Raw genomic sequence first — 15,000 nt, 5'->3', positions numbered from 1 at the left:
GGCTGCTGTAAGGTCATGTCCAAAAAGGAGGAGTACCCAATGCTGCCCTGTTGGCCATCTGTGGTTTCCACTCTGGCCTCCCAGAGACTCTGATTGCAGGCATGGTCCATGGTTGGTTCGAAGGTCTGATGTTAGTAGAATCCAAGGAGGTTTCCTGCTGGGCACTGCTTGAATTCTCCCCCACTGGTCAGTGATGGGGTGGGGCCTGAATTTAAGTCTCCTGACCCCTTGTCTGGTATGATAATTTTATGCTAGACAAGTATACCAGGAATTACATATGTGAGTGGTGGAAAGTGGCAGGCAAGTGACTGAACCAATCTCAATTTCAAGTCCCCTTCTCCTTCACTTGACTTTGTTTTGGAGATTATAATAGTAAAAAACTCAACCTCACAGCTTCCTTTGCGGATAAGTATGGCCACATGTCTCAGTTCTAGCCAATAAGTGAAAGTCTTGGGGAAGGTGTTTCCCAAATGAAAAATCATAGTCTCCCAAAGCAAACTTAAGTCCTTCTTGTTTGGAATGTGGATGTGGGGTCTAGGGTTACAGGAGGCATATCACAAACATGTGGTATAAAGCATGGGAGCAAGAATGGCAGAACAAAAAGAGGGAGAAGGACTGTGTCCTTCACGGCATCATGGAGCCACTGTGCCACCTCTGGACTGCCTATCTATGGACTTCTTATGTGGGAAACAACCCCCATCTGCTTAAGCCACTGATGTACAATTTTCTGTTACATGCACCAAAAGAGATTCCCAACTGACACAAAGTGGTATTGCAAGGAATTAAGATTCATCTGAGCATTCAGAATGAGAAAGAGGGTTAGATTTAATGAAATATAATTAGTTTACTGCAAACCTGTGTGTGCAGACATACAAGAATATACTCACCCTTTTCTCCTTACAACCAAGCAATCCCTCTCTAGCCTTGGCCATCTGTCTAGAGCCGGGACTTGGCAAGAGTAAGAAAAAGAAGATCCTTGCTATATACCTAAATCTCAGAGTGGCTAATCCACTCCTGGACACTGGGAGTTGAGTGGCAGCCCACAACTGGCTTCCCAACAAGCTGATCTCATACATAATCCAGACTGTGCATGCAGGGTGACAGAACTCTCCCAGAGCCTCCTGGCCCAGCCCCAGAGCTGGCCTCTTTACCCTAGGCACTAGCTGGAATTCCAGGAAGGACAACTGGGCTCCACCTTCTCCAAAGTCAGGCAGGCAAAGGTAGGCAGGACTAACCACACCCCGGGGCACAGAAGCATGTTACCCTGTGGGTATCACAGTGGACACGATCATCTGAGAAGAGCACAGCATCCTTGATGAAGTTGGACAGGGCACGCAGGATGAAGGACACAAACAGGTGCATGTGGATGTAGTTGCGGGTGCAGTGGAGCCTCCTGGAGGGAGAGAAAGCAGGGCCATAGGGGCCAGAGCTGGGAGGGGCTAGAGCACAGCCAGGACCACCCTTCCCCCCACTGCAGAGGGGAAACCCCAGTCCTGGGCATTGGCTCTCTCCAGGTGACACATTTCTCTGTATCTCTCTGTTAGCACAACTTAAATGAAAACCCAGGCCTCCAGGTGCCCAGTCTGCTCTGACTCACACTGTAACTAAAAATAAAAAAGCTGGGGTCATAGGGGCAACATTATATTCTTCCCTGACTCAATACCATCTCTAGTTCCCAGAAATGTTTAGCTGGGGTGGGGGGTTCCAGAGACAGGCAATCAAAATGGAAAGAGGCAAGCAGCACAGAAGAAACAGGCTTCAGGGGGACATCAGACCCATACTCTGCTGCTTATTAGTTATGTGACCTCAAGCCTTTTCACTCCTCAGAGCCTGGGTTTCCTGCTGTACTGTAGGAGACAGAAGTCTGTAACTTGTTCCTGTTCTTCAGGCACCAGAACCAAGTTTTCTTATGGGGAGCCCATTCTAGTTCTGGGTGGGTCTGACTCCACCCTCCCACCCTGATGACAGACCTGACCTATTGGAGCTCTCCAACCCTGGCCATAGTGATTAACTCATGGTGGACATGTGACCTAAGCTGGGCCTATGAGAATTTCCCTAGGACTTTCATTGCAACTAATGGGGAAGAGATCTTCTTTGCCCTGGTTTCTCAGAACTGATAGAATGTACCTGTATAGTTGCTGGTGGCCGTCTCTGTCCCCTGCAGAAGACCTACCTTAGGATGAGGCCAATATAAAAAGAAAAATGGAGGGAGACAAATCTAGTTCTGCTGATACCTATATGCACCTAGATTCAGCCATGCCCCTGAACTTATCAGTTAGGTGGGTCAGGTCACCTTTGTTTTTCCTAAGCTGTTTTATAGTGGATTTCTCTTTCTTGCAACCAAGAGTTAATGCACCTGTAAGATTGGAGTAATGAGACCTATCTTATTATGACACCGTATGAAAATTAGAAATAACACGTTAAGTAACTGGTGCAATAAGTTCTTAGTGATTCTCAGTAAACATTGAGTGAATAAAGGAATGAACAGGTCACAGGAACTTCTGTCACAGGTAAGCTTTAGATCAAGAGGTGACAGAGTGGCCCACCCAGACCTTCCTCCTTTGGCCTGAGTAGTTCAAAGAGATGCAAAGTCTGTGTCCAGGGACGGCTGGGGAGATGGAGCGCTGGCAGCGTGTTCTCACCGGAAAGAACAGAGGATGCTGAGGGCAACCAGGAGCATCACCAGGGAGGAGCTATAGCCCACGGTGTACATGACCTTCAACTTCAGCAGGTACTCGTGCTGCAGAGAGAGGCATGTGTCATTCCCTCCTGCCCACCTGGCTGGCTCTCCGCTTTCCTGCCTTAGAGTATACCTGTTTTTCAGCCTGCTTGAACCCCTTCAACTCAGACTGCTATGCTGTTCACATCCCAAGGATACCAGTTCATAGACTCATAACATCTTGGCTGTGGAAAAAATCTTGAGGATCATCTGATGCCAACTCAACCTTATATCCCTCTTACATCACCCTGAATGTAAATGTTTTGCTTGAACTCCTCTAGGAATGAGGTGCTTATTGTCTTTTAAGGAAGTCATTGAGTATACAGCAGTGCAAATATTAGATACTTTTTTCTCATGTGATGCTAAAACTATTACCTTATAAATTGTACTTATTGGTCCTTTTTTGTTTTGAGAGCTACTTAAAATAAACTGAATTAGTCTTGTAACTAAGGCCTGTCTTTATTTTTTTAAATTAAACTTTTCATTTTGGAATAGTTTTAGAGTTACTGAAAAGTTATAAAGATATCACAGAGAGGCCTGCCATTTTTAATAGAGTTATCCCACCAATCTGTCTCTTACTTATCTTCTCAGCATTAAGTGTTCCCTGTGTCTTTACTCTCTTTCCACAATCCTTCACCATTTTGCTCAATTAATGTGCTCCAATTTGTCAATGTCCTTTCTAAATAAAATACCCAGAACTGGATAGCTGAATAGCTCAAGATGTAACTTCTAACCAGGAAGAAGTAGAGAGGGACCATCACCTCCTCCTGATCTACACACTGCACTCCTATGAAGGCAGCCAAGAAGCCATTTCACACTCTTGGTTCATCTTTGATTCAAAAAGATCTCAATGGAATAGAATAATTTGACACATAGAAAGAAATGTAAGGACCCGCAATTAGGTTAGAAAAATAAATTGTACAACAGTCTTCAAGAAATCAAGGAAATGAAAATTAAAACAATCATGCTATACCATTCTTAAGCAACCAACTTAACAAATATTTGAAACTAATATTCAGTGCAGGTGAGGGTATAACAGGATGAAAATTGGTTCAATCTCTCCAGAAAGTAACAGGAATTCAGAACCTTTGAAATAGGCATTCCTTTTCTTTTTTTAACTAATTTTTTGTCTTTTTTTAAAAAAATAATTTATTTGTTTATTTATTTATTTTTAGAGAGAGGGAAAAGGAGAAAGAGAGGGAAAGAAACATCACTGTGTGGTTGCCTCTCACTCACACCCCAACTGGAGACCTGACATGCAACCTAGTCATGTGCCCTGACTGGGAATCGAACCAGTGACACTTGGCTCACAGGCCGATGCTCAATTCACTGAGCCACAGCAGCCAGGGCTAGCATTCCTTTTACCTCTAGGAATTAATCAGAAATATAAAAGCATAAAAGCATATTTACATATAAAGATGTTTATCACAGAACTATTTGTAATAAAAAACATTAACATGTCCAACAATAAAAAAATAGTTAACTAAATTATTTTAAATCCAAATTATTTTAATGTTACGGCACATTAAAATACTGTTTACCAAGAGTCTGAAAGGATATCAGGACATGCTAAGAATGTAACGTTAAATAAAAGGCAGAATACAAATTTCACATGTATACTATGATTCCCACTATGGTATATGTAAAGAAAAAGTGTGAAGTTGAATTATATGAAATTGTCTCTTTTTGTAGGTCAAAAATGATTAAATATGGGTCATTTCATGTAGTACAATTTTATACATGCATAGAAACAAGATTGTAAGGAGATGTGTTAGATTTAATACTGGTTAACTTTGGATGATAAGTTTGTGGATAGCATTGTTATTTTCACTTTTATTTTCTATACCTTTCATTTTTCTACAGTGGGTAAGTACTACTTCATAACCAGAAGAAAAGGGTAATTAATTTAAAAAGAAAACAGGCACTGGAATAATATTGGGGAACCAGACTGGCTTATGCCTGTTCATATAAAAATGACCTTGAGGTCAGAATGGCCAAAGCTTCATGGTGTTAAGGAAGTGTACTATACAAAAAGAATACAGACGTCAAAGCCAAGAGACAAGGGTTTCAAACCCATGATTGTTACTCACCAGTTGTGTGACCTTGGGCAAATTACTTAACTTCTCTGAGCCTCAGATACGTCATCTGCAAAATGGGGATAATATCTACCTTGCAGGCTTGGTGGAAGAACAAATAAGTTATCAGGAAAAGTATCTAGACAATGGCTGGCACTTTGAAGACACACAGTACATTTTTCTCTACTTCCACCCTGTACCCTCATCATCCACCCTTCAACTTGAGTCAGTGGTGTGAAATTGTTGTGTGAGATTATGGTATGAAGTATGAGGTATGAGGTAGCTGCCAGACAGACTAAGCCTTCTCTCAGTTACGTAAGGGAGTGCCAGGGCAGCTGGCCACATTGGGACATTTGCAGTATTTGGTCCAGTTCTGGGCATGTTATTTTAAGAGGCACATTAATAAACTGGAACATTTCCAGAGAAGGCTGCTCATGTCATCTTAAGAGTGCATGAATAAACTGTGTACATTACACCCAGAGGAAAAAACAAATTTAGGGAAGAAAAGTATTAGGTCAATTGACATGTAGAAGTAAAGTTAAGACCTAGTGTGTGAGCTCCGGTGGGAGGATGTTACCAGAAAATAGACTTGACTCTAAGTGACCAAAAATTTTCTGACAGCAAGAGGTAAACTTTGGCAGGATGGGCTGCCTTGTGACATTGAGCTTCCCCACTGATGTGACTATAATCCCAGGAGCCAGGAGCCACCTTACAGTAAACAAGGTGGAGAGACAAAAGAGCAGTAGATTACATTAGATTAATGGCTCCTAGACTTTGGAGACATCAAAAACCAATGAAATGTCAAAATATCAGAGGACCAACGTGAGCGCCATAGCTGAGGGTGTTGGCCTTACTCCTGGGGACACCTGGTGTTGCAGCCCTCAGTTGAGGAGCAGTCTGGGCCAGCCTGTGGCAGTGTGAGGAGACACGGGTAACAGTATGGAGAATTTAGGCTGAGTATCCTGTACTGTCCTGTGACTGGGGTCATTGTCTGTTATCTGATCCCCAGGACACATGGGCCAGCTCCCATGTAGACCTGGTCCTGCCCTGTGTCTTTAAGGTCTTACCCAGAAAGAGCCCTGTTCCCAGGAGGCCTGATGACACTTCAGTGCCCCTGCCCTTGAGGATTAAAACTGTGCACTGCCGCACCTCCACCCCACCCCAGTGGACTCAGGGTCCCAAAGCCTTACTGCTGTCTGTCATGGGTCAAATTACCTAGCTCTCTTCTTTGTATCCTGACAAGGCCACCTTTAGATTGGGGTTATCAGACTTCTTTTTGTTAATTGTTTTTCTGTTACAGTTGTCCCACTTTTCCCCATTGCTTCCCCCAACTCCGCCCATCCCTTCTCCCACAGTCAATTCCCACCCCGATGTCCATGACCATGAGTCATTTATACATGTTCCTTGACTAGACCCTTCCCCCTCTTACTCCCTTTCTCTCCCTTCTTCTCCCCCCTTGTCACTGTTAGTCTGCTCCTTGTTTACATGCCTCTGGTTCAGATTTGCTCATTTGAGTTGTTCATTAGTTTCCTGTATTAAGTGATATCATATGGTATTTTTCTTTCTTTGCCTGGCTTATTTTGCTAAGCATGATTCTCTCTAGTTCCATCCATGTTATTGCAAATGGCAGGAGTTCCTTCTTTCTTTCTGCTGCATAGTATTCCATTGGGTGAATGTACCACAGTTTTTTGATCCACTTATCTACAGATGGGTCCTTAGGTGGTTTCTAGCAGCTGGCTATTGTAAATAGTACTGCTATGAACATAGGGGTGCATAGGTTCTTTTGAACTGGTGTTTCAGGATTTTTCAGGAATGAACCTAGCAATGGAATTGCTGGATCAAAAGGCAGTTCCATTTTTAGCTTTTTGAGGAAATTCCATACTGTTTTCCATAGTAGCTGCAGCAGTCTGCATTCCCACCAACAGTGCACTAGGGTTAGGCAACCGATCGATGTTTCTCTTGTACATTGATGTTTCTCTCCCTCTCTTTATCTCTCCCTTCCCCTCTAAAAATAAATAAGTAAAATCTTTTTTAAAAAATGTAAAAGGGTAAGGGGTGGGATGGGCAAAGGGCGAAAAACTGGGACAACTGTACGAGAATAACAATTTTAAAGTCTTTAAAAAATAAAATAAAATAATAAAATGGAGCAAGTAAAAATCAGAGAGGAGGACGCAAGTTAAAACTAAACCTATCAGCAAATAAAACTGAATCCAGCTGCATTGTGCAGAAGGTAAATTTTCTTACCAGTGTCTAACCACAGAAATCTTTAATCACATGTGAGCATTAATGTTATGCACTGGAAATTTATAATAAGAGTTTTTATTTAATATTTCCTTATTTGTCTTTTTTTAGGGGGGGGGATTCCATTAGGGTTATAGCCATCAAACTAAAAATTCCTTTCTTTTTGTTTAGAACTTGAAATCAAAAGACAACAAAAATAAATCTGCTTGGGGGAAAACATGGGGGTCCCAAAGCTAAAAACTTAAGAGAACCACTGGCATAAACCACCTCTCTGCCAGGAGTGGTCAGTGGTGGGCAGGTTGAAGTCACTTTGGGCCAGTGAGGTGTTTGGACAGACTTGCTGGGGGTTTGGGTAAAACAGCTTTCTTGCTCTTAGGAAGGAGCTGTAGGAAGTCAGGCTATGCCTCCTCCTGGACAAGCAGGCAGTGAAGCCTGTGGCTGCAGCTGGCAATGGCAGTCATCTTACAGTGGGAGAGGTGCCAGTCTTGGGAAGACGCACCAGGATAGCAGTAGGAGAAGAGGTTGAAAGGACATGGTCCTTGGCAGCTTTGCACTATTGCTTCATCAAAGAGCCCTGACACTGTTCTCTGCACCCATGAGCCAAATTTGCTTATTAAGCCAGTTGGAAATTTCTGCTAGTTGCAGCTAAAGCATCCTCTTGAAGCTTGATCCTGCCACCCATCATAAGAAAGTTTGCTGTGAATTTTATGGATTTTACAAATGTGATATCCATAGGCCCCTGTCTTCATATGAGTCAATGATAGCAATGGTCAGAGCCTGCCCACCACCCCTCCAACACCATATGTACCCACTGTTCAATTCTTGTTGAATCCCGTGATTAAACTAACATACTCAGGCCAGATCTGAAGACCTCATTCATGTGTTTTCTCCAACTGGATGGCAAGCCCTGGAAGAAAAGAAACTCCATCCCCCATACTGATCCCCCAATCAAATCCCTTCATATAGAGCAAGACTGATTGACTATAGAGGCATCTTAGAAAAAATTCAGAAGGGGGTGTGGTCTGCCTCACAGCTACATTCTCTCTCCTTAATTCTGCTGCTCCCCTCTTTCACGCTTCTACATGATCCTTCTCCATTGTATTCTACCAGGGAGTTGAGCTCATGGGACAGCTACAGGTGCATCCCCCAGGGGCCCACACCTTCATGGGACAGGGACAGGAGTTAGAGGGGACCACTGGCTCTTTTTGGAATTATACTTGATTTGAATTCTGCCTCCACAACTTTCTTTTTCCCCCTTGACTCTCTTTCCCAGTTTTACCGAGATATAATTGACATACATCACTGGATAAGTTTAAGGTATACAGCATAATGACTTGGCTGATACAAAGAGAGAGAGAGAGAGAGAGAGAGAGAGAGAGAGAGAGAGAAATAGGTTTTTTTCCTTGTGATGAGAACTCTTAGGATTTACTCTCTTAGCAACTTTTATATATATCATACAGTAGTGTTAACTATTGTCACCACATTGTACATTATATCCCTAGTACTTATTTATCTTATAACCATCCAAGTTTTCCTCCCTACATCCTCACTCCTGGTAACCACTAATCTGATCTCTTTTGCTATGAGTTTGGTTTGGGGTTTGTTTGTTTTTTTAATTCTACATATAAGTGAGATCATACAGTATTTATCTTTATCTGTCTTATTTATCTCATTTAGCATAATGCCCTCAAGGTCCATACATGTCATTGCACTTGACAGGATTTTCTTCTTTTTTGTGGCTAATATTCCATTATATATATATGCCACAATTCCTTTATCTATAGATGGACATGTAGTTTGTTTCCATGTCTTGGATATTACTAGTAAAGGTGCAGTGAACATGGGTTGCAGATACCTCTTCCACATTTGCTTCCATTACTTTCTAAGTATTTTCCTCAATCCCTTTGAGCCTCAGTTCTCTCATCTTCAAAATGATGAAAATAATAGGCTCACACTGAATGCTTTTGAGGATTGAATGTAATTGTGCATTAAGCAGCTGGCACATGGTACTATAGATGTCCAGTCCAACAATGAATATTTCTTGGGCACTTACATAGGTTCCAGGCATTGTGCTGGGCAATGGGGGCCTGGAAATTACTCTTTTTGACTTGTTACTGCTTTATCTCCACGCTCAGACCCCTACCTTGCCCATATTAGATGCTCAGTAAATGTTTGTTGAGTGAATGGATGCCTCCGAGGAGCTCATATTTTAGTGAGAGAGACGGATTCACATGGCACAAGCTGATGATTTCATATAACATGGGAGGTAATAGCTGGAGCACTTCCTGGGGGGACAGGAAGAAAGAGCTTTCTGGAGTTGATAGGCTGAGGTGGAGTTTTGAAGGATGTGTATGAGTCAGGAAAAGTGAGGAAGGAAGGGTTCTCTGAAACTGATAGCCACTTACTTCAGAGGCACCTGGAGAAGTTCATCCCATGGCTCACAGTGCCCTCTCTCAAACCAGGACTGCCCTGTGGCTGGGCTCTCTCCTTTGAGAGAAAACATTGACTGAACACTTACTATGACCAGACACTGTTCTCAATGCTTGTATGGATTCACTTATTTAGTTCTCTTGGCAAGCCTGTGATGTCAGAACTATTATTAACCCAATTTCCCTGATAAAGAAACTGAGGCACAGAGAAGTAAAGTCCTACCCACCCCAACCAAGGTCACAGGTCAGGATTAAGACTCACCAGCCTGGCACTGAGCACTTAGCCACCACATCACTTCTCTTTTGTTTTCATGACTAAATCACCATCAGTCTCGTGGTGGCATGTGGCAGTCCACTCTGTGCCATACACTTCATGACCACTTCATGTCCAGGGCAGTGAAGCAGGCCCACTGAATCCCAGGTGATGAGCAGGAAACAAGTGGGTGGGAGGGGCAGCCCCAGGTTACCTGTTCTTGGCCCTGGGCTGGCTATCTTCTACCTTCACCTAGGGACTTCTCTCCCTGAAGGCCCCATCTGGGGAGGAAGGGAGGTTGTCAGGCTTACCCGCTTCTGGTTGGTCTCGTTGGATGAGTCGTTCACATTAACCCCACAGGCCAGGTCAGGCCTAGGGAAGATTTCTGACCAGCCGCCCTGTGTGCAGTTTCGAAACATGGAACCTGTGGGTGCCAAGTGTGCTATGTGTGAGTGGCAGGGACCAGGGACAGAAGGCTGGGTCTCCTGGGTGCCCTCAGCAATGCCTCAGAGGCAGCCTGGAGCTTTCTTCTGTCACTTCGTCCCCAGCTGCCATTCTCTGAACTACATATTCAGTTCCCAATTGGCCCAATTGATCCTTGAAGAATATGTAAGTCAGTCAGTCAGGAAAAGTTGTGGGAAAGGCAAGGAGGCAGATGGGCCTAAGAGGGACAAAGACCTAGGATATGCATGTGTGTGTGTGTGTGTGTGTGAGAGAGAGAGGAGAGAGAGAGAGAGAGAGAGAGAGAGAGAGAGAGAGAGAGAGAGAGAAAGACAGACACACAGACAGACCTATTGATCCTTAACATCAATTTACAAACAAGGCTGTCCCTGAACAAACACTCCCTCCCAGCCTCCAATCACTGCTTGTTCTCCCACCGCCTCACCCACACCCCATATCCCACTGTGCCGGGCACCAGGGCTCCATAGACAAGGGAAGCTGACTGACTCATGTCACAGTATTCAGTCATCAAAGCCACACCCCAGATCCCAATGGCCAGGCCACAGCAGAACTTCTAGTGTCGCTGCTCCCCACCCAACCTTGCGATCCTCAGGGCCCAGCCCCACTCCAGGGCTCTCTTAGACCCCTGTCCAATCCCGTCCCACACCTACACTCTTCCCTTTGCAGGCCTCAAACTCTCTCCAGGGTCCCTCAATGCTCAAGGAGGTACTTCCCCACCCCACCCGCCACTCACTCAGGCTGACGTGCCTCTGCCGGCTTTTGGAGTTCACTGCCCCACACCTCCAGCACAGGCTGCATCCTGTGCCTTCACGTGGGGTGCCATTGGCTTCCCTGCCTTCCCAGCAGATGAATTTCTGTGGGCTTCCCGGGATCTGCCCAGAATCCTTGCTCACCAAACATTTCTAGAGAAGCAAATGAGGGGGGAAAAGAGCCCACTCTAAGCTCTCAATGGAGAAGAGGGGAGAGCTTGCTCACAGGGAGCTTGTGGAGCAAGAGCCCAAAGACTGGGGAATGGGAGCTGCCAGCCAAGAAGGAATCCACCAGGAAGCATTTCTCTCCGGGGAACGACTGACTCAGCTGCTTCCGCTACTACCAGGTGCCAAGCAGAGCTGAGTTCTGATCCTGGGTCTGGCTGCTCTGGCATTACAGGGGTGCAGGGAGCTGATCACAGCCCTGTCACTGCTTTTGCTCTACTCTGCACCCTCTCCAGGGGCCTCTTAATCACCCCAAATGGGCTGGCATGTTTCTCTTGACAAGCCCCAGGGTCTGGGTCACTAGCTCACAGGGTTTAGGGTCAAACAGTTTCCACTGAGCTGAAGAAGTGTGGCTGGAATTTCTAGAAGCAGCCATTAAGCTAACAGGCAGATTCTGATCTAATCTTTATTGGGCCCCAGTGAGGGAGGTACCGCAGGACTATTTTACAGATTAAAAAACCAAGGCTCAGAATTGGGCAACAGTGCCCAGCTGGGACATGTCCCATCACTGTACTGCTTCCCTGCCTGACCCTGCCCCAGACCCACGGGCAGCTTCTAGCAACAGAAGACCCTGGCTTTGGGGATCTAGGCCTGCCCAGCCTATGAAGGCTCACGAGGTCTGGAGGACAGTTTTAGGACCAGTCAGATCTGAGTTTGAAACTCAGTATTGTGTCTTGGTTGCCCTGTGACCTCAGGCGCATCACTTTTCTGTGCCAGTGGGCGATCAGGCACATTGCAGAACTGAGCAGAAAGCATGACGGCGCACAGACAGTGCTCAGCTGGCGCCACACACAGGCGCAGGTACCACAGAGTCACTCCCTCCTGCTTTGGGTCTTTCTACAGTAGGCCAGGGCTGGTGGGGCTTGGAGTCTTGGAATTCAGGAGATAGGTAGAAGTAAGTTCAAGGGAGCTAGGCTGTCAGACAGGAAAAAATGGTGACCAAATCCAGGCTGGTTGGATGGGAAGATGAGTTAAGAGAACACAAACTCTGTGAAGCCCAGAACTGACCGTCAGACAGCGTGCACACACAGCCAGGCAGGCTGCCTGTTTGGGGTCCTCTCCAATGACCCACCAGGATCCCCAAGACAGATGCTTCATGTGATCCAGGCCAGGTGCCCAGAGCAGCTAACAAGGCAGTGCCCTTTGCTGGCCAGGCCCTTGGCAGAGCTGCAGGGGAGACAAGGCTTGTGTTCTCTTGGAAGTCCTTTCAATCCTACCCACTTCCCCTGTATTTAATGCCTAATAGGGAAGCGTCCTTACCCAGGTTCAGGCGAATGTACATCTCAAGGACCTCTCAAAGTACAGTCAGTATACTTGTATACATGTATATGTGCAGTCCAAAGCCCTCATGTGATTCTCAAGAGGCTCTAGGACCCTAATCAGGTTAGAAACTTCTACTGTTTTAAGGCTCTAATCCCCACCAATATAGAAGGGAAAGAGGGGTAAGGCCTGACCCTGCCTGGGAAGTGTGATTTTTAATAAGGAACTCAAGAAGACCAATGTCCTTTTAACAATCAAAGGAATGCATCCTAGAAGAAACATTCTAAACCCCGGCACACAGAGAAATATCTGAGGCAGAATCCAGTCTGCAGTTTCTCGTGTCGCACAGATATCCATCCTGCCTGGGCCCATGTAGTGGGTGCCCAGAGATAGAATTAGTTTATTATTAGTTTCTTCTTACTAAAGGAAGGCTCCAGAACACTAGGTGCTCCTCCCTAGGCTGGGGTGAGGAAGCCTCCTCTCCTGAGAAGAGACAGAGGGGCAGGGATCTAACCAGACCCTAGGTGGATCTATGGGGAAAGAAGGTAGTAGTGGCAGAATGGCTCTTGGTAGGAGGCTGTACTGGCCTGACCTATGCTCCCAGAGTGGCCGGTGCCTTGAGTCTGGGGCTGGATTAAGCAGTCTCTTCAAGGTGAGGTGACCCCCTCCACACCCATTTCCTGGGGGCCTGTGCCTTGCACTCAGCGGGCAGACCCTCAAGTGTGGACATGTCGGAAGGTCCTGTAGCCCTACAGCGACACCAGGCGGCAGCAAAAAGAAACTGCAGCAGAGGTTGGCATAGCCCCCGTCCCTACAGCGTGCAGACCTGGAACTGCACCCCTGGGTGACTCCCGATGGGTCTTGAGCAATTAAAGGATTGAGGAACCTCAAGAATGAGGTTTGATTCTAGTTAACGAGGCAGGCAGGGGTTCAAGCCATTGTTTGGTGAGGGATGTAGCCATGAGCACTGCTTTGTCTGGTGCCTTTACATAAGGGCAGGTGGATGGTGGAGGGGGCAGGCAGAGGCATAGTGGCTCTGAACAAGGCTTTGAAGGGAAGGCTTGGAAAAGAGAAGAGCTCCCAGTCCTTCCAACAGGAGAACCTAGCCAGCCAGGGAGGAGCACTGGATGGGGAGCCTGAGACCAGGGTCTGGTCCTGGCCCACAAGCTACTCAAGGTCAATCATGTCCGAATTAATCTCCTGTGTCCTACGTTCTAAGGACCCCAGAGACAGACATGGAAGAATAATTCAAGCAGATAAAGACTGTAGATAAGTTTGCTGGTGTGTGTGTGCATGTGGAGGTACTTGGGGGCAGAAAGAAAGGACAAGAAGAGGTACAAGGGGGAGAAAAGAGACAAAGGAAAATATTTAAAATTTATTTCAAGCCCAGCCTTACAGGACTGGTGTTACTTATTGTCCCATTTTACAGGTGAGAAAATTGAAGCACAGAAATAATTCTAGGAACTTGGGCCCAGTGGTAGAGACCGGCACCCAGTGGGACCCCATTCCCCCACATCCCTAGCAGCTAGGAGTCACCATATGACTGAGTTCTTGCAGAAGCAACGTGGGCAGAAGTGGTATCACTTTCATGCCTGGTCCATCAAAATCTCCCCTGGCCAATCATCTGTGTTCTTTCCCTTCACCAGCCTGAAAGCCGTGTGCCAACACCACAGCAGGAAGGTGCCCAGATGCCAGGGTCACCATGGAGAGAAGAGCTTTCTGCTTGTCAGAAGTACCTGTTTTGGACTCTCAGCAGACAAGCACTGGATGTAGGCTTAAAGATTGGGGATTTGTCTGTTATAGCAGCTAGCATTACCTGAGCAGTAATGGAAGGGGTGGGATTCAAACTGGACTCCCTGGACCCCTCCAATTTTTGTATCTTGAGGCATCAGGTGAGGCTGAGAGAAAAACTGAGCTACAGCAGTGTGTTTCCCAAATCCGTGTGTGTGCACATGCACACACACACACACACACACACACACGCTTATGTGTACTGGAGAATAATGGTGTGAAGAATTGGCACTCCTCTCCCATGCTGCACAATCTTGGTCTATGCTGGTCATAGTTTCCTGACTTTGGAAGGTGAAAGATTTTGGTGTTAAATCATTGTTTTTGGTTCATTCTTGGTAAGGGCCTCATCGGGCAGCTTTTTCTGCCCCACATGGAAGAGGGGTGGCAGAACCAGGTCAGGCTTTAGATTTTAAATGAGTCCACTAAGTGAAGGGGCTAAAGACCATGAAACTACCAGCCTCTACCCAGGGACACCCTCACTGAGGGGCTGTAGGATCACCTTGACCATGGCCTCAAGCAGAGCACCAATCTGAAGTCAGAAGAAATCTGGGTTTGAATCCTAGTTTCTCCATCTCCTAGCTGTGAATCTTAGGCAAACTGCTAAACCCCTCTTACTCCCTGTTAATATTACTCTTTACTGAATCAAGTGCAGGGAGAAAAGGTCTGTGATTTGCAGGGGTTTTGTGATTACTGAATGCCTGGCACATAGTGGAGATTTAGCCAATGTTAGTTCCTGAGCATCCTCCGAGACAGCCTCCTCACTTCCCTGCTTGAAATTAAGGAAGTCCTCGTAAAC

General features: G+C 45.9%; 1 protein-coding gene across 1 annotated transcript in view; it reads right to left on the bottom strand.

The window, feature by feature from the left end:
• The window catches only part of SCTR (secretin receptor), a 98,475-nt gene that overhangs the window by 20,385 nt on the left and 63,090 nt on the right, over positions 1-15,000 (bottom strand). Inside the window, exons 4-6 of the mRNA XM_090279332.1 lie at positions 10,029-10,141; positions 2,643-2,740; positions 1,264-1,393 (exon numbers count right to left, since the gene is read on the bottom strand). Of these exons, the coding sequence (XP_090135458.1) occupies positions 1,264-1,393; positions 2,643-2,740; positions 10,029-10,141 (341 nt within the window). The remainder of the gene's footprint in view (positions 1-1,263; positions 1,394-2,642; positions 2,741-10,028; positions 10,142-15,000) is intronic.

This window comes from Furipterus horrens, unplaced genomic scaffold (genome assembly GCF_987537825.1).
Source record: "Furipterus horrens unplaced genomic scaffold, mFurHor1.1.pri manual_scaffold_1, whole genome shotgun sequence".
NCBI classification, from domain to species: Eukaryota; Metazoa; Chordata; class Mammalia; order Chiroptera; family Furipteridae; genus Furipterus; species Furipterus horrens.
The sequence above is the reverse complement of the archived record's forward strand: the minus strand, read 5'-3'. Positions and strand labels throughout refer to the sequence as shown.